Genomic DNA, 21,875 nt, shown 5'->3' on the forward strand with positions numbered 1-21,875 from the left:
TCCAATGAACAGAAATACACTCTGCTCTAGACATCATTTATTTAAGTTGTCTACTTCTTAAAAATATTTTGTAGTAAGGAGTTATCCTAGTCTTTAAGATAAACATACATGATGTACGAGGCCACACATTACTGCTTTCCCTGTAAAGGGCACTGTCGGCCTTGATTTCTTTTGTTACTTCTTTTAAAAACATTTTATTTCCAAGGCCTCCTTTGAGCTCTTGAGCTCAAAGGCTATGAATCCACAAAATACTTGCAGATAACCAAATTACTTCCCTGCAAGATTTGTACTTTGGAAGGAAGCAGATCTTGTCTCCTAGGTCAGAAAAACTTTATAACTTTTTGTCTGGATATTTTTAAAGAGAATTGTTTCTTAAATATCCTTCTTTTTACCCTTGAAAGTGCTGAGGCACTGCTGCCAAATGCTCGGACGTGTCTAGGTGCTTGAGTGAGGTACTTCAAAGTTCAAATTCTGTAGCTCATCTCATGCTGGAAATATATGTTCCAGAAGGGCAGTCAGAGCAGAGACGTAGATGTCTCTGAGAATAACTAACTAATCTCCTTTTTACCCCAGTTCTCATTTTGTTAATATGTCATAACTTTTCAAAAAGGGATAAACAGCCTGACATTTACTGGTCTGCAGTCACACCATGTTTATCAAATACAGATGAAAATTGCTACAGATCTCTTTTTTTTTTTTGTGACCTTGATTTTTGCTTTTATAGCTAAAGGTAGTGTGGTGAAAAGGTTTCGTTACAGCAAGTGTGGTTTCACTTGCTTCCCATCACTCCCTTCCTGGAGGATTTCTGACTGATTCCAGGGCCTCTTCTGCATACTGAGATAGCAGTTTTTTGTGTGCTAAACAAGAGGGAAGACTTTTATGTGCTTTTCATGTTCTTCCTGATTGCTTTTTCAGGACAGGTAAAAGCCACACATCTAAAACGTGTTTAGTTTTTGATCTAGACCATTCATGGCAACATTTTTAATTTTTTTAGATATGCTGAAAGTTAAATTTGCTCCTAGAAGCAAAACATCAATGCTCACAAACACAGAATAAATTAGTGATTGAGGAATCTGATTCCACCGTGAGTAGTGGTTCTTGATAGGATTGAATTACCACAATGGAGCTGAGCCATTGAAGAGAAGTTTCTGGTCTACTGGAGCATATTGAGCTTCTTAACCATGCACTGTCATAGTCACTTATTGAGGAAAAACTTCCAAATTGTTCCCATTTTGGATGCTTCTACTATATAATTTTGTTCCCCTTCTCTCTTAATTAAAGAGTGAAATTTTCTGATGTGTGTAGGTTCTTGACTTGAATTCTTTATTGCTAACCTTTGTCTCTTCTGTTTCATAGGAGATGATACTTTAAAGCTATGGGATATTAGGCAATTTAAAAAACCCCTTAATTCAGCAGATGGACTGCCCAGCTTCTTTCCAATGTAAGTATTCTAATTTATTCCAACTAGCAGAAATAGCAGTATTTTTGCTGAGTGGGCAAGGGTTCTGCTGGAGTTCTTATCCTCAGCTGTCACTAGATCCACAATTGTGCAGAGAGGACTGCCCAAGGAGAACTGTGCAGTGGCAATTCTAGGATTTTTTTATTTTAGGGATTCATGTTGCTTTAAAAGATCTTATTTTTGTGATATTTCAGTCTCATATGTCTTAAGTCTAATTAGATTAGTAACATTTCAAGAGGAGGCCCATATGTGTGTAATGAGATATAGATGTAAACCTTATTCTTATTTAGTCTATAATTAATTTAAAAAGATCTGAATGAAAAAGTAGACATAACATGAAGGTACGTAATATGAATTCAGGTTACAGTGTCAGAAGTGCTGATTTTATTTTACTGCATAGTGCTAAGTATTGTTTGCAATATTTTTATTGGTCTGAGCTTCATTTCTATAGTTGTAATACAGCCAAATCCCCTAAGGACAATTTGTAATTTTGAAACAAGATCTTAGAAAGGCAAGTCATGGAGAGCCCAATCTTAGCAGCAATTTGTAACACAAAGGAGAAATAAACAGAAAAACTTTTTTGGCCAATGTATAAACACATCACCTTGCATCACTGAAGAATGTATCATCAGCAAAACCAGATTTCATGATTAGTACATTTTTTTACTTAATGATGACAGCCAGATTTTCAAGTACTTTTTTTCTTTTGTTTCTTCTATTGAAAAGATTGCAAGACTTTTGAGTGGAGGAGAATTTTGCTGGGAGGAGAATTTTTATTGAATCTGCCAGTTTTGCGCATCTTGTACACAACTGTAGTAACAATTGTAACTGATAACTCTAATTGATAACTACAGCAATAGATGACAGCTAACAAAATAATTTTTCAAGCTTTGTCTGGAGAGAACTAACAGATAGAAAAGATTGTTTTAATGAGTGGAATTTATATCTAAGTTTTTGATATGTTAATTATTTATCTGCCCAGTAAGATGCTTTGTTTTCTTCAACAGAACAGATTGTTGTTTCAGTCCAGATGATAAGATCCTTGTCACAGGCACTTCTGTTAAGAAAGGTGGTGGCAGTGGGAAGCTGTTTTTCTTTGATCGTGAGAGCTTCCAGAAGCTGTATGAGATAGAAGTTACAGATGCGGTATGTATTTTAGTTTAATCATCTCTTCAAAATATGAATGAAAGCATGTTCATATGCTTATTGTCCCTTATGCAGATCATTACCTACTAACACTTCTGTGATTTTTCTACTCCATGAGTAAGCGATAGGGCTACAGTAACCTGAATAATTGTTTCAATTAAATAAAAAAAAAAAATTCCTAGGACAAGGTGTTTAAGCAATAGAGCTTCCCTGCTCTGGTGTTAGCATTAGATTTCTCAAGGATTTCTGTGAATCCTTCTAGATCTGTGAAGTGATTCACAAATCCTAAAATACATAGATATTTATATTGCTTACTTCACTAGTTATCATGATGAAATGCCTTATTGTGACAAAACTCCTTTTTGTCCATGAGACCAGATTAGTGGTTACTCTAGAATGTTTCTAGCTAGTCTAAATGCAGCAATTTGTGGCAAAAAGAAGGCATCATTAAGAAATCCATCAATAAACACCATTCTCACCAGTTACTATAAAAACCTGAAGCTGTGAACCTGTAATACAGAAGGGTCTATACATGGCTTGAGCTGACCACCTATTTCTTTGTACAAGAAAGGAAGAATTCATTACCATAGATTAAAAGGTCCTTTTACTTTTGTGATATAACAGTAAACTTACAGGTGATAATACACTATAGGAGTGGGTGAAATTACAACAGAAGTGCCGCTGATAAGTATGGCAGTGTATGCTTATGTCCCTTTAGTTGTTGGAGTATTTCAGGTTAGCAATTTTGTCACTTTGTTTTAGGATACCATTTTCTCCTTCTGAACTTTTTTAAAGTGAGCACAACAGGCTTTCCTAGCACAGCAGACCAAATCTCTTTCTGCTGGATGTAGTTTATACACCACCACCTTTGTATTTTCTTTTCTTTTTAAATCCTGCTTTCTCCATTAGTCCATTCCAAGGTGAAATCTGCTTACAGATGGATTTCTTATATCTATAATTTCGGTGTAGCTGTCTTGGAAATTAAAAATGCTGAATTCTTACCAAAGAGGAATACACATGTTTTTTCCTAGCACAGAAGAACACCTGTTTTCATCTTAAACATATAATCTGAATAGAAAGGGATTTTATGTGACTTTGGAGGTTTTACTTACTAATAAATAATTTCTCCAAATACAGCAGAAATTGGCTTTTATATTTTTCTCCTGTGGAACATACAAAACTACAAACCAATCTAAACTCATGCGAATTTCTTGGGGATTTTTATTTTCTGATACAAGCCTTATAATAACCAAGTATAACCTTTTTCTGAAAGAAAACATGAATGCCTCAGCATCTCCTCTGAAACTTCATGACAGAGGAAAGGAAAACAACTACATAAGATAAAGTGCAAGAAGTAGATTTTTGTAGGAGCTCTCCTGTATGTGGGTACCAGAAACAAAATAGTTTCATAATTCCATTCACAATGAATTTGAATTCCTTAGACCTGAGTGTTTGGAGGTGCTCATGATGGTATCTCCTTTTCATAGTGGTCATGTCAGTAACAGTGTGCAGAAACATCACTTAAGCTCTAAGGCTGCAAGAGGGAGGAGCTTGTCAGTGGTAGATCCTGTATCTGCAAAACCACTTAAATAGTGAGAAATACTGCTTGCCAGTCTTTTATTGCATACAAATAAATTTTCGTTTTCATTTGGCAACTTTGTCTTCTAAGTCTTGGAAATGAAGGGTCTGTTTACCTCCCAAGATAGATTGTGCTACAGGGGAGTCCACAAAAGATCCCTTTGCTCTCAGTTTCTCTTAGTGTTAAGAGCTAAATTTCTGATCTTTGTTTCAAAAATGCAAAGGAGACATGAAATGGAGACCCAACAGTAAGATACTGTCAATAAACAACTTCATTGGGGCCACCAATATGGTAAAATTTTAAGTATATCTACAAGTCTAAGCAGGTTCATAATTTTATACTATAAATTTGTATAGGTGCTGATATTTATATGGTACTTTTTAAGACTGTAGTAAATCACTTTGGTCTACAGCATTTTAGTGCTGCAGGTTTTCTTCATTTGTAGTTAGAAAATTTAAGACTGCTTTGCATATAGTGGAAATAAAAATAATGGAACTAATAGGTAAAGAATTTAGACAAATACTGATCTTATGACATAATTTTCAGTGAGTCAGCACCACCAATACCTGTACAACAAGTCTGTCTAGCTTACAACTTTACACATCTAAGGAAAACACAGCTTAGCATATCATCTGAATCTAAACATTCCTGTAAGTGGTCTTACAAAATAAAAGCAGTATATTTTTTCAAGGTCTTTCTGATGTTTATATATTTTGGCTTTTTCATTAGTGTTCTTTACTTGTTCTTTTCAAATTACTATGCTTGATGAAATATAAACGCATAAAGGCATGCCAAAAGCAAATGAATGTTCAAGAAGCTGGCTTTTATGTTTTGTAAGCAGTAAATGCTGTTTGTTGGAAAGATCATTGGTCTGTAAACTGGGAGATTAATATCTTGTGTGTAGTTTGTCAAAGCATTTTTTTCAGCAGTGCGGTAATTTCTTTCTACAAGCTGCTTTGCTAGTTTCCATTTTTGCCTTATACTCTCAAAAATAGCAGTTAGCATTTAGGGTAATTAAAGATTAACACATAATGTTATCCAAGATTTCAATTTGTTTTCTGCAGCTAAGTGTTATACTTCTTTACATTTTCCATGTTACCTAGGGCTGAAATATGTAATTTTACTCTTTTGGGTTTTTTTAGACATTGCAGAGTTGAAGTTATGCTATGCTATATGTATAATAAAAGCACAAATGCACCACTGTCTGTCTCTGCAAAGAGTCTGATTTACTCTCATTTCTAATGAAATTATTTCAGTGAGTCCATATTGCTAAAGAAAAAAGAAATCTTTAGTAACTTTCCGAAGGCAATTGTATAGCAGTTTAGTGGTAGAATATATATGATCCGAATAACAGAAAATCTACAGAGATTTTCTCAGTATAAGAAAAAGTATAAACTATTCATGTGTTACTTTTTTAATTTCACAAGGATTTTTTGAAGGGAAATGCCAGCAAGCCTACAAGACTGAAAAGCAGTAAAGAGCAGTAAACATTATCTTAAACCTCCTTGGTAAATAGCCAGTGAAATTGGCCTGTGAGTGAACTTAGTGGGTAATGAGAAAATATTTAATGGGAATGTTTGACCAAAGCTGTGTCTGGCATTCCTTTCCATCATACCACACAAACCTTTTTTCACCTTTTCTTTCAAGTTTTCCTGGGAAAATCCATTACTGTTTCAGAGCTGCTGGAGTGAAACTTTGTGGTTTTACTAATGGACTAACAGTCTGATTAGTTTCTGCTGTTGTGGCTGGTTACAGAATATTAATTTGCTTTTTTGCTCTTGTATTAGTGTTTTGGGTTTTTGTTTGTTTGTTTGTTTGTTTCTCAGCCACAATATGTGCTTAAACAGCTGTGTTGTTGTGTCCACTCCCGAATGCCATCCTGATTGCCATCCCACCATGTAGGTATTGGGACTTTTGTAGAATTCAAGCTTCTCAGATGAATAGCAATGCTTTTTGAAGAAAACTAATGTCAAAACACCTGGAGACCACAGGCTCTGTCTCTGGCCAGTAGCTGGAGGAGGTGTGAACAGGACAAAGACAAAACTGTTGATTCTTCTATGACCATCCTATCTGCTTCCAGTGACTGCTAGTTTTGAGATATCTTGATGCAGATAGAGGAATTTTGCAAGTAATAGCCTCAGTGAATTTTTTTTCCTTGAATTTATCAAGGAGAGAAATCACCCGTGCTGCAGGTTATGGCAGGGTCCTTTACTTCCTGCAGGTTGCATCAAAATTACATCAGGGCTGGAGCTCCTGCCTCTGCCACTCTAAGAAAGCTGACGCTCTATGTGCAGTGCCCCAGCCTTGTTCTGGCTTGGTGTGTAAAGGTAAAATCAGAGATTCTGAGGGCTTTGTACTGTGGCAAGGGTCATGTTTACTAAACTGTACAGAATTCCCTCTTTTTAATGGAACTTTAAAATATCCTGTTATGAATGTGCAACCTTTTCATAGTTTTTCTGTCTCTTTCTCTTCTATCTCGATAGTATTATTTATGAAAGGTTCTTCCACTCTCTCATAAAATGTTCACAATAAAAGAAGTTTATTGGACTTTCTCAATTTGAGCATTAGAGGCTTATTTAAGATGCAAGGCCTATAATTGACACACAGAACCTTTCATTGCTCTGTTTACGTGGATAAGGAGACGTAAACAGATGTCAGGAAACAATACTGCCAGAATATGGGCATACAGAGTTTATGTCCTTAAACTCAGAGGCTGTTTCCCTTTTTATTTGTCAGGTAGTGTGAGAGTCTGGAAGACCTGTAGCTGCTTTGGAATGAGGTTTAATCTTTGGGATATGCAGTCTGGAAGGGAAAGGAGATTTCACTATCAGATGAATGCCAGGGAGGATTTATTCTTAATTCTTGCTTTGGTTATGCAAGCATGAGATCTTCATGGGAACCAGTTACAAATACCTAGAGTATGGAAAAAAGAAATGGGTACACAAGATTCCCCCCAGTGTCAGTTTAGTTTAAAGTAGCTTTGGATAGGCACTTGAATCACTCTCATGTCTGTCATTCATTTGGCTACTTCCAAAGGATCTCCTGGTAGTTATTCTTATTACAGACAAGATTGATCTTGGCAACAGTAGAGTCCTCATTTTCCCCATATGGAAGGGACAAGTATTACACTCCATTACTGCCAAGCAAGAATGGACACTGAGAAAGGGGGGGAGGGAAAAAAAAAAAGGGAAGTTGTATAGTTAAAGGAATTGCTGATTTTTAATGAAAATTGAAGCAATAATTTAATTTAAAAATGAGCCAAGATTATGAGTTTGTTTACATTACAAAATGAGATGTGTAAGTTTTTTTAATTATTCCACAGAATTTTGTAAATAAGCAACAATCCAAAACTATATATTTATGGTTGTTTTGGGAAACCTATTTCTGTTAGGAGGATTCTTCAATATTTTCTTAGTTTCTCAAATGTAAGCAAAAGTTAAATTATTAAATACTTCTGAAAATAACTCCTAAGGGATGTTTCAGGAAGGTCTTCTGAGACAAGCTATAAATAAAGCTTCTTTTTAGATGAAAGAATGAAAAGGAAAGAAGGAGTAAGGAATATGAACCTTCCAGTATCCTTTATGCTTGGTTGATATAAAATTGCAGTATTTCTTTCCTTGACCTTAAGCAATATAATTTACTATTTATAAGGTGCAGTAATGCAGTAATATAGTAAAGGGCTTTTCCACTGTGGCTCATTTCACTGAGATTTAAAGCTTTTCTTAAATTCTTTAAACTTCTGGAAGAGATCATCATGCAACTTCTGATTTTTGTTGTTGTTGTTGTTGTTGTGTTTTTTGGGGTTTTTTGTTTGTTTGTTTGTTTTAAACCATTTGGTTTATTTTTAAGGAAAATCCATATTTTACACACTAGGCAAGTTAATACAATATTTAAGGCCCAGTAAATTTATGATTTTTTTTTTCAAGTGAACAAAATCACCCCGTAGTATAAGAGGTGAATCACAGGGAATGTGTTTTCTTTTATAATGCGGTGACCTGTCAATTTTTATTTTTTGCTTCCATAAATATAAGGACAACGTGATCCTTCCCTTTGTGTGTCCTGAAGCAGTATGCATTTTGTTCTGGGGAGATGTCACTAGAGGTTTGAGGTATGCAGGGTAATAAACTGTGAGGGTTTTGTCCCTGTAACAGGGAGTGGGAGTGCACATGAAGGTTGTCTCCCTTAGTTTATGATATATGGAGAGACAAAAGTGTGGCTGTAATTTTAACAGACTAGGTGTTTGAAAATGCCTGGCAGTTGCACTTACAAGGGAAACAGGTTGCCACCTTGATTAAGTTACTTTTTGGTTCCTCAGAAAAGGAAAATATTGTTCAGTGGCTTCATGCTCTTGTAAAAAGATACTTTATAGCTGTACCTTGAAAGCTGAGTGGTACAGCACTGTTATCCATGTTTTCTGTATTGAAATCCTTCTTTAAAATAATGGCCTCAGAATATATTTTTAGGGTATTTTTGATTTCTACATGGAAAATTGTGAGTTTTATTCATTTCTGGTCCATTTTCTATTGAATATTTCCACACATTTTCTAAGTCATGTTTCACAAGGGAAAAACATTAATATTCTTTCTTCCACTACTGTATTCTCATGAGTATTTTAAATCTGATGATAGCAGGTCACTACATTGTAGATACTCCCTAACATCCCACCTTATTTATTGTAGTTGGCTCTTTTCCTTGGAAGAGCTCCAGGGGAAGCATGAACGTGAAGATTTTTGCAATTGGGGTTTACAGTAGATTTTAAAATATAATACTAGTACATTTCTATTACGTGAGCAGCTTTTTTATAAATCAGAGCATACATAGTATGAACATGTGTTTACCGTATTTTTTCTCAGAAGAAGAAACAAGATGAAAGCATTTGTTATTCAGCTTGGCAGACATTTGAAAATGGCATATTTCTAAATCTGTTATTTAACTTTTTAATTATTCTTTAAAACTCAGGGTTTTATAGGTTTTATAAGAGTTACACAGTTTTATCCCCTCTTGTGGTGCTTCCAGGAGGCTGACCAGCTGTTTCCAGGTGGAGCAGCATGGCAAGCCAGGTAGATGGTGGTTGTATCACCACTTTGCTCTAAGACACCAGTGGAAAGAGATTACAGAGTGTGCAGTAGGAATTGACATCATTAGCAATGATCTTTGATTATTGTATAGAAATTATGGTACTTCTGCAGATAAGATTGCCGTTACCTACGGATTAGAATTTCAAGTTTCTGAATTTTTTTTAATTTTTCCTTTAAATTCTAATTGGTTAGAGCTGGAGAGAATTTATTAACTTGGGTGAAAATGTATTGGAACACTTGCTTCAAAGTCCTTAGGGCCTGTTTCTAAACTTTATGGAGTATGTGTGAGAAGTGTTTTCTTTTAAAGCATTGAGATCTTTGAGACTGCCTCTAAGTTAGAACGCATATGGATCTTTCCTCATCATGAGATTTTTAGTATATTTTGATTAATTTTCCTCTCTTCTTAAGTAGTGTATGCATTCTTGAAGGGATATATAAAATAAAATAAAACATGGCAGAGGTTTTTTTTTGGTTCATGAAAAAGGTGAGTCACATAAAACATGTCTGTGAAAGTTTGTACTAAGCCTAGATTCGTATCCACTGAACAGGAGTCTAAATATTTGAAGTTTCTAAATAGTTCCACACCTTTATGGTAAAATGGAAAAGCTTGAGAGCCCCTGCTTTAATATCTTTCCTAATCACAGAAGTTGTTTAAAACCAGTAGTAACCAAACAGGAATGGGGAACAATCTTGTGGTAGTGGGAAGCTGTCTTCAGCAGATGACATCTAAACATTTGATGTTTTATTCAAATATATCAAAACTGTATTAAATAAATAGAGGTGTAACTTTGTACATTTCCCTTCTGTTATGGGGAGACATAATTTTAAAATCAGAAGGACTTAATGTACAAGTCCTAGAACTATGGAAAAGAAAGCTGAAAGGCTACACTGAGATTTCAGTTCTTTAACCAGTCCAAGTTTGAAATTGCTTACCCCTCTCAAATACAAATGTAATGCAATCTTAGGTAACAGATGATGTTAATTTGGAAGGGAATTTATTTTAAGCTTCCTAAGTAGTATTATTTATTGAGTTTTGAGCTCCTGTGCTGCAAGTGCAAAAGATAATGCGAGCGGTTCTTCAGTATAAGTATGTAGGACAGACAGATTTATAGGAGAAAGGACAGACTAGATGTGCTAAATAAACTAACTGCATGCATACTTGCACTGATTTTGACAGACAAAGGTTTTTTCAGAAAGACTGGAATTTGTAGTGACTCCATTTAAGATAAATACTCAGTTCAGTCAGAAAAGCCCTACTTAGCAACTGCTGGGGTCACCTGTCCTTACAGAATCCACGACCACAGTCAGAATGTCATGTTACATGTTTGCTATCTTCCCTGCTGACATGTCCCTTGTCTGACTGCCTGGACAGCCAAATGCAGCAAATCCAAGCAGTGCCGTTCAAACGGCCCATCACATACCATCACAGCCACTGAAGCAAAGCTTTCACATGGGAGAGAGAGGTTTGTTTAAGTTTTTCTTCTCCTGACTGAAAATATTTTCTTAGGTCAGCAGTTCTTGCTTGCACTTTTTTATTGTATAACTTCAGAACAGATTCTGAGGAATTATTTATTAGATTATAGGTTAGGAAAAGGGTAAGCAATAAGGGCAAATACAGAGTTTTTTCAGTTTAACCCCTGTTCTGTTTTTACTTATCTCCAGAGCTACACCTGATCTTTGAAGCTAAGGTTTTCAAGATTTGTTGGACAATTTTAGAAGTTTGTGTCTGGTGTATTCTTTCTGCACTATGAGTATTCAATACGGTACCAGGATTCTTTATCTTGAACTGTGGAGTTTCATCAAAGTAGCACAACATGCTGTAATATAGATCCTCATTAGTTTTCTATTTTTCTTTTATAGCTATTTTGGCCTCTGTAGGCTGTGGGGATTCACCTGACCAAATATAGATGTCTACAGCTGATCCAGTCACCCTAGGCTCCTTTTCTAATCAACAGAGAAAAATAAACATATTCAGACTGTGATTTTATCCCATCCTAAAAAATAGATCTCTCAAACATGTTAGCTGAAGTCCACTGTAAAATGCTTATTTCTCTCTGTTAACTTTAAAGGGAGACATTTGTAGATATTTAAAGAATAGATCTCCAAAGATTAAAACTGTAGACATGTTAAGTTTGATTAAATAAGTCCCACCTAAAGTCTTTACTACCCTCCGTGGGTGTTTATTGTCTTCTACTAAAGCACTGGAACATTTAATCTCTCATTTTCTGACCTTGCCAATAGCAAAGTAGGAGATAATGAGTTACTTTTGCATTCGCTTCTGTTGATACAAGAATTTTTGACTGTAGGCAATTCACAGGAGAAAATCCTGCCACTCTGTGAAAGACTTGTGCTTGCTGAGAGCAAAGCCTACGCTCTCTTACTTGCACCTGATTTCCCAACAACTGTCAAAACATCAGCGACTTCACCATGGAGTTACTGAACTTCATCTAAAGAATAACACTTTTAAAGAAACATCAAATGTTCATGAAGTGTTGCTTCATAGGTTAGAGATGTGTGAAAACCTGGGATTAGCATGGTTCCTTTCAATTTTCAGTATTTATCTGAAATTAGCAGTATGTTTTCCTAGTGACTATTTGGAAGACCACTTGGTTTTCCCTGTTGACACCCGAGACCAAAGTTTTCCCCACCTCAAACTTGTGCTGCCCAGACAGTCCCAAGGCACCCCTACAAACTGACATCAGGAACCTGGACTGGTGAGTTTCCCAGGTGGAATGCTGGCTGCACATTCAGCCCAGGGTAAATATGAATATTAGCTGTATGTCAGAATCATTCGGTAGAGATTTCCAGCTTCTCAGGGTATTTTCATGTAGGGATGGAAGTAGATAGATTGCAGTCTGCAAAGCAGAATTGTTGTCAGTGTTTTCATTTAAATAGTTTGCACTAATAACAATGGGAGAAGACAGTAATTCAGTGAACTTTGCCTAAAAGACTGATAGCTGCTCTTTACTGATTATCATATCTGGTGTTTTGGAGCAAATGTGTAAGCCAATTGAAAGTCAAGAACAATCAGAGAAGATTGAAAGTGTGTACCTGAAGTGAAAAGAAAGAAAAATGGAAAATGTTTATTCCCAGAGTGCATAACTGATAGGGAAGCATGTATTTCTTTCCTCTTCCCTGCATGGCAGGAGAAATATTTAGTATTGAACTTGAAAAACTGATATATGCATTATCTGAAAATGCACTCCACGTGAAATGTTCATTTTCAAAGATAACTGCATAGTACTTAACCTTAAAACTTAACTGTCATTAGGGAGAAAGAAGACAATGCCTGACTGAGAAGCACTAAGACCTCCTGAAGGAGGGAAAAGAAGTTAAAACTTCACTGTAAAATATGGCCCCTCTAATTTACTTTTCATTTTGCAGTACCAAGGAGAGAATATAATCCAGTTGACCTAAGTGCTCTGGAAGTGTATAGTGATTCCTATTTATGTTCAAAATGTGGAAGTTCTTGGAATTTTTTGGAAAATGGTGGAATCATTATCATGCCAGTCTTGTTCCAATTATGACCTCCATAGGCGTACACGCATATATGTGTGTAAAATAAAATTTTGCTAACACAAAAAAGATTAACTGTAATCATGGGGCTTATTTACATAAAAAGTTAGTGAGATTTTGTTGGATATCAGCTGAAATGCAGCAAGTAAAAAACAATTCAATTCTTTTGTACCAGACCAGCACACAGACATGTAAAATGTTAGTATAGGAATTCAAGAAGGCATTGATGGACAGAAACCTGAATATTTTCTTATTTTTTTGCAGCAGAGTGAAAGAGAATAGAGGTGAATAATACTTTCAAGAGACATTCTTTATATATGTTCATGTTTTTTTGTTACATAATGAGCAACCTCATTATGAGCAACCATTTTGGTAAATTCAAAAGATACTAGTAAGGTTAAGTGACTGCTCAGTCTCTGAAATGCTGCAGAAAAATCTTTTAGGTCTAAGGTGTAACATTTATGTGAAGACTGTATGTACTCTGCAATTCACTGAGTTACAACTAAGAATACTTGCTGTATTATGTAGCATTAATTAATGCATTTATGTATTTTTTTCTTTATATATTTTATCACAGCACATGCTCTCCAAAACCTTTCACAATCCAGCTAATCACTGCCAATGTGTGATCTCTAACCATTCATAGTCCCTCTTACTAGAAATTATTAACCTTTCTTTCCTGCCTGACCTGTACTGACCCCTCTGAGTCTGTACTTCCCATCCTGGATCAGTTCTATCCACACTCTAAAACTGAGTGGTTTTATCTGAAGTGTGGTCCAGGGAATTGAATTTTGTCTTTCCTGCTGCTGTCTCAAACCGTATTTATAAGCAAAGGTCCAGGAAAATTTTTCCAGTCCTTGACATCAGTCTGTACTTTCATGACCATACCAGCTTCATGGTTTCATCTTAGAGGGTAAATTTTCCATTCCTGTGTCACAAATCATGTAAATCTTTTCTTGCTGACCTTGTAAAATGCCCTCTCTGCATTGTTTACTCCTGTCAGGGTGTTGCCCAAGTGCTCTGGAAAGTTTCAGTTCAGATAATTAGCTTTTGCTTGCTGTCAGATCTGCCTCAGTTATTCTTCCCTATGTGTGTTGAACACAGGGCTGTATTCCTAGGTCAGAATAAGTATCTCATTCTGTGTTACAGAAAATGAGGCTTCAGTTTCTCATTTAGAGACACAGCTGCTAACTCTTGTCAAAGCACTAGGACTTGCTCAGTACCAGAAAAGCTGTATGTGTAGTTGCCTAGTGAGCTCACATATATGGATAATAACCTGACAGAAAAATTATTTGGTGTTGTTTACTGTTTACCTGCAGCAACAGCTCTCTGTTTACTTGACTCAAAGGGAAATACAGCGGTGAGAACAGACTGATAGGGGTAAGACAATCCGGGAACCACCTCAGAAGTGTCTACAGACAATGACACTCACTGAATCTGTTCTAACCTCTTTCACAGTGAGAATCAAGAAAGTAAATTTGCAGTGTTTTTCTTTCGTGTAATATTTTTAATATTTTCCCTGTCTGTCTTTACAAAAATACTTTCACAATGTTTTCCCAGCATTTCCCAATGCAAGCTACTGTGTTTGTATATGCAATAGACATTGCCAAAGGCTTTTCAGATTGATTTAATTTGAAGAACTTAATGCTTTTGCATAGCAAAAGTACAAAACAACTTTTAAATTGTTACTAGTAATTATCTTTTGTAATTTTCTTGTAATCACAAAGCTGGCCACATCAGTCTATGGAAAAAATATTTTCAGGATTTTTTATGACAGGCTTCCAGTACTTCATGCTCCAAAAGCATAGTGTCCAAAGCATTCAGCCATCACAGAAGTCTTATTTTCAAATGTTGAAGATGTTTATGGGGTGATACATTCTACATTTTATCATTCTTCTTTGTTACAAGACATTTTCCACTTGCTAAGCCATGACCTGACTTTTTTTCCCTTTCAGAATCTACATAAATTTTTCTTGTTTTAAATTAAAGAAAATTTTTTGCGGTTTGTGGTTGTGTTTTCAGGTTTTTTAATGGTAGGGCTGGTTGTACATTGAAGCAGGTTGCTGAAAGAGGCTGTCGAGTTTCCATCCTGGGAAATATTAAAAAACAAATGGTGATATCCTGAGCTGTCTCTAGTATATGACCATTCTTGGAGAAAGATGGTTGAAGCAGTCATCTCCAGAGCTCTCTTCCAACTATTTTAGAGTTGTGAAAACTTCAGTATATCAGTACCTACCTACGTGCACATGTAGGCAGAGGCAAGAAAACACTTATTTGTCTGTATACTTCCTTGCCTGAAGAGCTGGGAGGTAGGACCTTCTTTGAGATGGAATTTGATGTTTAGCATTTCCAGGGATAAAGATGTCTACCTGAGTTATTCTAAGTGGAAGCAGTTGAGAAGTTAGATGCATCAAAGAATAAATGCTCTTTAAGTGTTCATTATTTTTGTGTGATAAAGATTCTCTTTACCCTTCATTTCCAGTATTAAGACCTAGTTTACAATCACCCCTTTATTGTACAGTTAATTAGAATTTCGACTTCTTTAGGATTAAATTATTGAAAAAAGTTTTTAGGATATAGTTCAGGGATTCAGTATTTTGGTATTTTTGAAGTATAGTCAGTTTCTAAAATAATGTAAAAAGCACAGAAGTTGTTTTTATTATTTCTTATAAAGTAGATTTATATACCAGTGGATTGATAAAATTACTTGCATGTTCAGAACTTGAGTTTGTTTAGTTTTTAACAAATTATATTCTGGGAATGTTTTATGGTTTTGAAAGATTTATAGGGTTACATTTAATGACAGTTTCTTTTGCCTGCTCTGTAGCACGTGCCATGGTGGTTTTAAGTGTGCTGTGCATGTTTGACAAGTTAGAAACTCAGCAAACCCCATCAGTGCTGAGCCACACTGTCTCACGCTTGTTTTTGTTGGCTGGTATCCACTACCATGCTATAAAATACATTTACATGACAGAAGAAAGTGGAGAACCACATTAACTGCAGAGTTTAAAAAGGCTGGCTAACCACATGCAATAAATATTAATAAAAGAAAAGGCCACCCACCTTTGACCTTCCATATTTGTTACTAGCTCTGGTGTTTAGAGTTACTTTAGCATTTTGAGCATTACATAACAATATGTAAGACTCTTACTTAAATCCAACAACTTATTAGCAACTCTGTATTGTGTACTTCAAGTTTATCTCTAAAAATGTTGTTCTGTAGTTGTCTTGTAATAAGCAAACCAGATTTATTTGTACCTGTAAGTAAAACGGAAAATATACTGTTGTATGCTGTGTGTATGTGGGAGGATGCTTTGCTGGGGAACCTTGTAAAAAATGGCTGTTTGATTAAAGAAACTTTGTCTCACTCAGTTTTTCTTCCTAAAAGAGAATACAAAGCAGAAAAAACAGCTTAGGAGTGTGTCATGCATCATGCTGTGGTAAAATGAAGTTCTGATTAATGATGGCTGAATGGGCTTCAGAATTTTTTCAATATTTTTAATGTTATGTGTCTCATAGCATTAAAAAAAAATGGAGGCTGGACTAAACCAGAAATAGTATGGAACATGCACTGGGAAGTTGGAGGGAGAAGAAAGGGAAGACTAGAAAAGGGAGCATTGTTCCATGAAATACTAACAACATAATGCTTCTTGCTAGCTCTGGATACATTTGTTACATAAGTGGCACAAGCCAATTTCAGCCTTGGACAATATCCATTTCAGGCATTACTGTCTGTCAAAAATAGATACTTTCTTTTCTGTTTTTGATAAGATGTGTTGTTCTTTGTGGCAGATTGGCTCTCTGGAGTTAGACATTTGTGTCTTAGAATTTCTGTGCTGTCTTGCTGAGTCAGACTGAGAACAGTACTCACATGGAGATTTAAAGTCACATGTAGAACAATACTCTTAATGTCTGAAAATGAGTTTCAGTGCTGACCAGAAGGGTGACAGTACTGTGAGACGTTGGCTTCAAATACCAAGTTCTTCGTGTTGTGGGAAAGAAAGAAGCAAGAGTGAAAATCAGCATCTCTTCCGTTTCTGCAGTCAGCAAGTGAAAAGGTCAACAGTGTATGACAAGAAGGGAAAAAACAGATAAAGTGATGCATGAAGTGGAAGAATTAAGAATTAAAAATAAGAGTACAAAAGTCATGAGCACCTGAATCGCTATATCTTATCTGAAGCACTTAATTGTTCTTCTTCAAATCCATCTTTAACTTTCCATTTTCACTGTGCCCATGAAGATCCTGGCAGCAGATAGTCTGTAGAAACCACTGGTTATCATACTGTCACCAATTTTTACTTCCTTCCCTGCCTACATGCTGGTGTTGTATTCTTCTCTGGAGTTGCTGATTCATATACTTAGGCTTGGTTCTGCTACAGTGTGGTGCAGTCTTTGTCAGTGTAAATATTAATTTTAAGATCCAGGTAAATGACCAACTAATTGTCAATATCTCACTGTATTTCAGAGTGTTGTGCGTTGTCTTTGGCATCCCAAGTTGAACCAGATCATGGTTGGTAGTGGAAATGGTTTAGCCAAAGTGTACTATGATCCTGTCAAAAGCCAGAGGTATGTAATAATGATTTATTGTTGTTTTTTTCCCTCAAATATAGCCTGATTCTGTGATTTAATGATTATACTAAGAAATGAGTAAAACTGGTTTGGTAGCATGTTTTGCAGAGTTCTACTTATTCAGCAGCAGTAGAAAGACTAAAAAATAACCCAAAATGTTAGCTTATGAAGAATAGCACATTTTCCACTGGGCTTTTCCTTTTGCAATATGCTGGCTGTTCTACCTGAATTTAGAAAGGCTTCCATTTTTTAATTGCGTGAAATCTGCAGTAAGAGCAACCTTTCATCCTATCTGTTGGAGGTTGCTGAGGAAGTGTTACTGAGTGGGTATTTATTGTATTTATGGTTTTGTATTGTATTCAGGTTTCATAATGCATACTTTCTTCTTGAAGTAAAAATCCTGTTTAGAAGCACCAAACTTCAGTGCTAATGAAGTAATCCTGGAAGACCCGATTTCACAATGTGCAAAGCAAGGAAACACATGCCTACCTTTCATCTACTTTAATCTCATTTATCACATAAGGATTTTGTCTGTACATCTAAGGGAAAGATGATACTGATTTATCAGACAGTGACTTGCCAGCCTAAGATGAAGCAGGCCTAAGTAGCCTATAAATACTTGTTTTTTCATTAATTTTCTTTTGCCATTTAGTGGGGCATTCTTCCTTCCTGTCAGCCAGGAATAAATAAGGTGTTCTTCCTATATATGTGGTATCTTTGTTTTGCTGGCATCCTAAACCAAACTGAGTTAATGTTTTCTGGATACTTACTGTCACCTGGACACTTCCATGTTAAGATGAAATCTGGTTTACAAGATTACCAGAAATAAGTTTTATTTTTCTGATTTTGGCAGTTTAGAGAACATGGGAGTTCGTCATCATTTTTTGGGCCACAGAACCCTAGCACAGTTTTGTGCCTGGTTTGTTTCCTGGTATTCACCATAAGGAGGTAGATACCACTGGTTTAAATCAATCTTGCTGTGCAGCCAGGCTCATGCAGTCTTTCCTGCCTCAGTGTTACAGGCACCTCTGGTTGATAATGGCCAACTCTGCTGCCTAGGAAGAATTATATCAGGAGCAAATGAGTGCCCAAGTTTGGAGAGCAGCACTTCCAATGTGCACATTAAAGTACTGTGGACAAATGAAGTGTGAAATGAATCTTCCACCCTTATTTCTGTATGTCATATAAACCGCCGTATAACAGAAACACTGTAATCTCCCTACCCTCCTTCACATGAGCATGAACAGGCAAAGATACACACATTCATGACTATTTAGAGTGCTGTGTAATTTTGTTGAGACTGTCTTGAATAAAAACCTGTTTCTGTTTGATATAAACAGACTAACTGAACTGCTCTGTTTCCTCCTAGGGGAGCAAAATTATGTGTGGTCAAAACAAAACGAAAAGAGAGACAAGCAGAGACTCTCACGCAGGATTACATTATAACACGTAAGAAATTTAAACCAATCTTTATAGTAGAATCCTTAGCTCATTCTTAGGTTTGTAATTATTTGCAGACTGTTTAGCTTTATTTTTTCTCCTCTAAAAGCCAGTCTTTCATTAGGATTGATCACTAGTGTCATATATTGGTGCTTCATACAAAATTTTTATAGTGTTGCACAAACAGAAAGGTACATCTAATCTGTATTCTCTGTAAGGTTGTTAATAATGGTTGGTTTCTTGATTGTGGTGCTTCTGAAAGCCTCAGAAATTTTGGAGCTCTTTTACAACTTCAGGTTCCAAAACTTAATTGTGGGATGTGGATGGGTTTAGGAATAGTTTTGCCATTTTGCAGTACCAGTTACAAAATCAGAGATAGGAGATAGGTCTTGAACAAATAACAAATGATTTTTCAAAATTTGTAATTTACTGAAGTTATACCGGGTTTTAAATAGGTTAAATATCCCTAGCCTCAGAGGTTTTTGGGAACTTATTTAAGAAATAGTTATCATTGCTACTATAAAATGTTCAATGATCTGCCTTTTTCCAATGACAGATTTTACAATAGAATGAGGGAATTAACTGAGAGATCTTGACCATCCCTATTAGCATTGCCCTGTATAGTGTTTCCTCACATAAAATGAGAACAGTCACATGGTTGTGGTGTCCTGCTTCTCTTCATCATCTTCCAGTTCCAGGGTGTTCAGTTCTGATTTCTAGTAGTCTTGGTTTTAAACATATTAAAACCATTTCTCTATAAAACAAACAAGTTGCTTGGCAGCATAATAAACAAAAAGAGGTTGAGAATGAGGGAGTGTGGAAGTCTTGGTAACAAGACCCATATCAAGCCACTTTGGTTCCAGGTACCCATCGTGGGCACTTTCTAGCCACAGCTGTCTCCAGCCTGCATTACTGCTGCAGATGTACAGCTCCAGTTTTTGGGGCAAACTTAAGTAACAACTGCCAAAGATCAGGGGTATTAATCCTCATTGGGTGCTCTTAATCCATCCTTACAACATCCTTTATTGTAATGCTTTGTGTGCACTGTCATTAGTGTTTATATTCTAAAGAAATTCTGTGATTTTTTAAAGCAAATTCTGCTTAAAATTAAGTGAAACTTGTGTGTTCAGTGGCATTTATAAATGTCATTGAACAATATAGGCCCAAGTTATGCACATTTTTGGGATTTTATCACTGAATTCTAGCTGATTGTCTGTTTCTTCCACATAATTTTGAAACTAAATAAAGATGCTTTCCATATACATCAATGCAGAAAAACATTGTAAGGATTTGCTCAGAAAATTAAATTTTTTTTTTCATATTTTGGAAATTTTCAGTAGTTAGATGTCTTTAAGTTTACAGATAGAATTAGGAAGATCCAAAGATCTCTGAAGTGCTTTTGCAAAGTGAACTGACCCCTTTTATCTTCTCCTTTTTCCCCCTCTTTTTTCTTTTAGTTTTTTTTTTTCCTATCAGATTTCTTCTTGCTCTTTAATATCAGAATTGCCTGTAATGGCTACTTAAAATGCAGGAATGTTGTTTTAAGGGATTAAGTGTCACTTTTAAAACACAGGAATACACAGCATGGTTTTCCCTTAGACAGCCTTGACTCCACAAATGGCAAAAGCTTGGATCTGTGCATTAGTCACCTCAGATGCTCTGTGGAAACTGATCAAGCTTAATGCCTGCCAGATAATTGTCCCTGGCATTTCATACTTAATGAAATCTGCAAAAATAAAACTTAAACATTTGTTTCCAAAGATCTGCTGTGTGTCACTAGGCTGTGACTTCATTCAACCTAATAAATTGAATTGAACAGGCTTACACAAGCTGAAAACTCTAACTGCTAAGTGCCTGAATGCTCCCTGATGTTTGGGTGTTGTTTTTTTTTTTGTTTTGTTTTGGTTTTTTTTTTTTTTTGTTATTCGGTATAGAGATGATCCTAAATTTAAGATTTGTTTGGTTATTTCTTGTCTTTATTGGATCATTTGACCCCTGCACAATTTCCAAGGTTTTGGGAAACAGCAGCAGTATCACACCTGAATGTGAGATGTAAGCCTCTCTGCAAGAAAGCCATGTCTATGAACATGGTGTTTCTCTGTTGCTGAGTGGATCAAAGCTATTACTGCGACTGAAGATAGCAGTTTTATGAGGACATAGAAGTTCTAAATCCTGACAATTTAGCCAGACTTTCACAGTTACGATATTTTTCCAGTGGTGATTAATCTGATTATTTAAGAAAGAACATGATTGTGACTTCACATGCCTAAAATCACATTTGGAATTATTGAGGGGTTTCTGCTCCACTCTTTGTCATATCCAAAATGTATAAAGTGCCTTGTCATGCTCTTAGAATATGAGAAAGCTGAAGAAACATAGGAAGTTCAGAAAAGAGTAACTGATTGGTCACAATACTAAAGTTGACAGAGGTATGAATGAAATATGCATAAACTGTGTAAACAGTATTTCAGATTAAAGGCTCCTGCCTGAAGGAACCCAGATATTTGACTGTTTTCATCTGCAAAAAATTCAGCAGAAAGAAATGCCTGAAAGTACAACTCAGTAAACCACTGTTTGAATATGGGAGGCTACACCTGACACCTTTTCCATTGCAAGAAAGAATCCAATTTGTATTTCAAATGCTACAATGAAAATAGAATTTCTAACACTTAATTTTGTCTAAACTGTGACCCTTCAGCCCATGCGCTTCCAATGTTCCGTGAACCACGACAACGAAGCACGAGGAAACAGCTGGAGAAGGATAGGTTGGACCCCATGAAGTCTCACAAACCTGAGCCTCCAGTAGCAGGAGCAGGTAATCTAGGCATAATCATTTTGAACGGTTGTATGCCAAAGGGGCCATCATGCTTTGGTTCTACACTCATTTGGATTTGCATTTTTTGGGGGTGACTCTACTCTATAGATGTATGGGTAGTGTCTCATTGATGTATCATTGGAGTGCTTGCCTGCAAAAAATTAGCAATTACAATGGCTTACTTTGAGTTACATTATCAGTAAACACCCACCTGAATGCAGCCCTAAGTAAAACCCTTCATATAGCATTTTAAATAACCTCTTTGTACCAGGT

The 21,875-nt window shown here is 36.0% G+C and overlaps 1 protein-coding gene across 2 annotated transcripts in view; it reads left to right on the top strand.

Moving 5' to 3' along the window:
* WDR70 (WD repeat domain 70) overlaps window positions 1–21,875 on the top strand; it is a 127,006-nt gene that overhangs the window by 97,138 nt on the left and 7,993 nt on the right. For both annotated transcript variants that reach the window (XM_021551628.4, XM_021551634.4), the window contains 5 exons: window positions 1,357–1,441; window positions 2,467–2,605; window positions 17,244–17,344; window positions 18,717–18,796; window positions 21,486–21,602. In XM_021551628.4, coding sequence (XP_021407303.3) covers window positions 1,357–1,441; window positions 2,467–2,605; window positions 17,244–17,344; window positions 18,717–18,796; window positions 21,486–21,602 — 522 coding nt within the window. The remainder of the gene's footprint in view (window positions 1–1,356; window positions 1,442–2,466; window positions 2,606–17,243; window positions 17,345–18,716; window positions 18,797–21,485; window positions 21,603–21,875) is intronic.

The sequence above is a fragment of the Lonchura striata genome, chromosome Z (genome assembly GCF_050655825.1).
Source record: "Lonchura striata isolate lonStrDom1 chromosome Z, ASM5065582v1, whole genome shotgun sequence".
In the NCBI taxonomy this organism is placed as follows: Eukaryota; Metazoa; Chordata; class Aves; order Passeriformes; family Estrildidae; genus Lonchura; species Lonchura striata.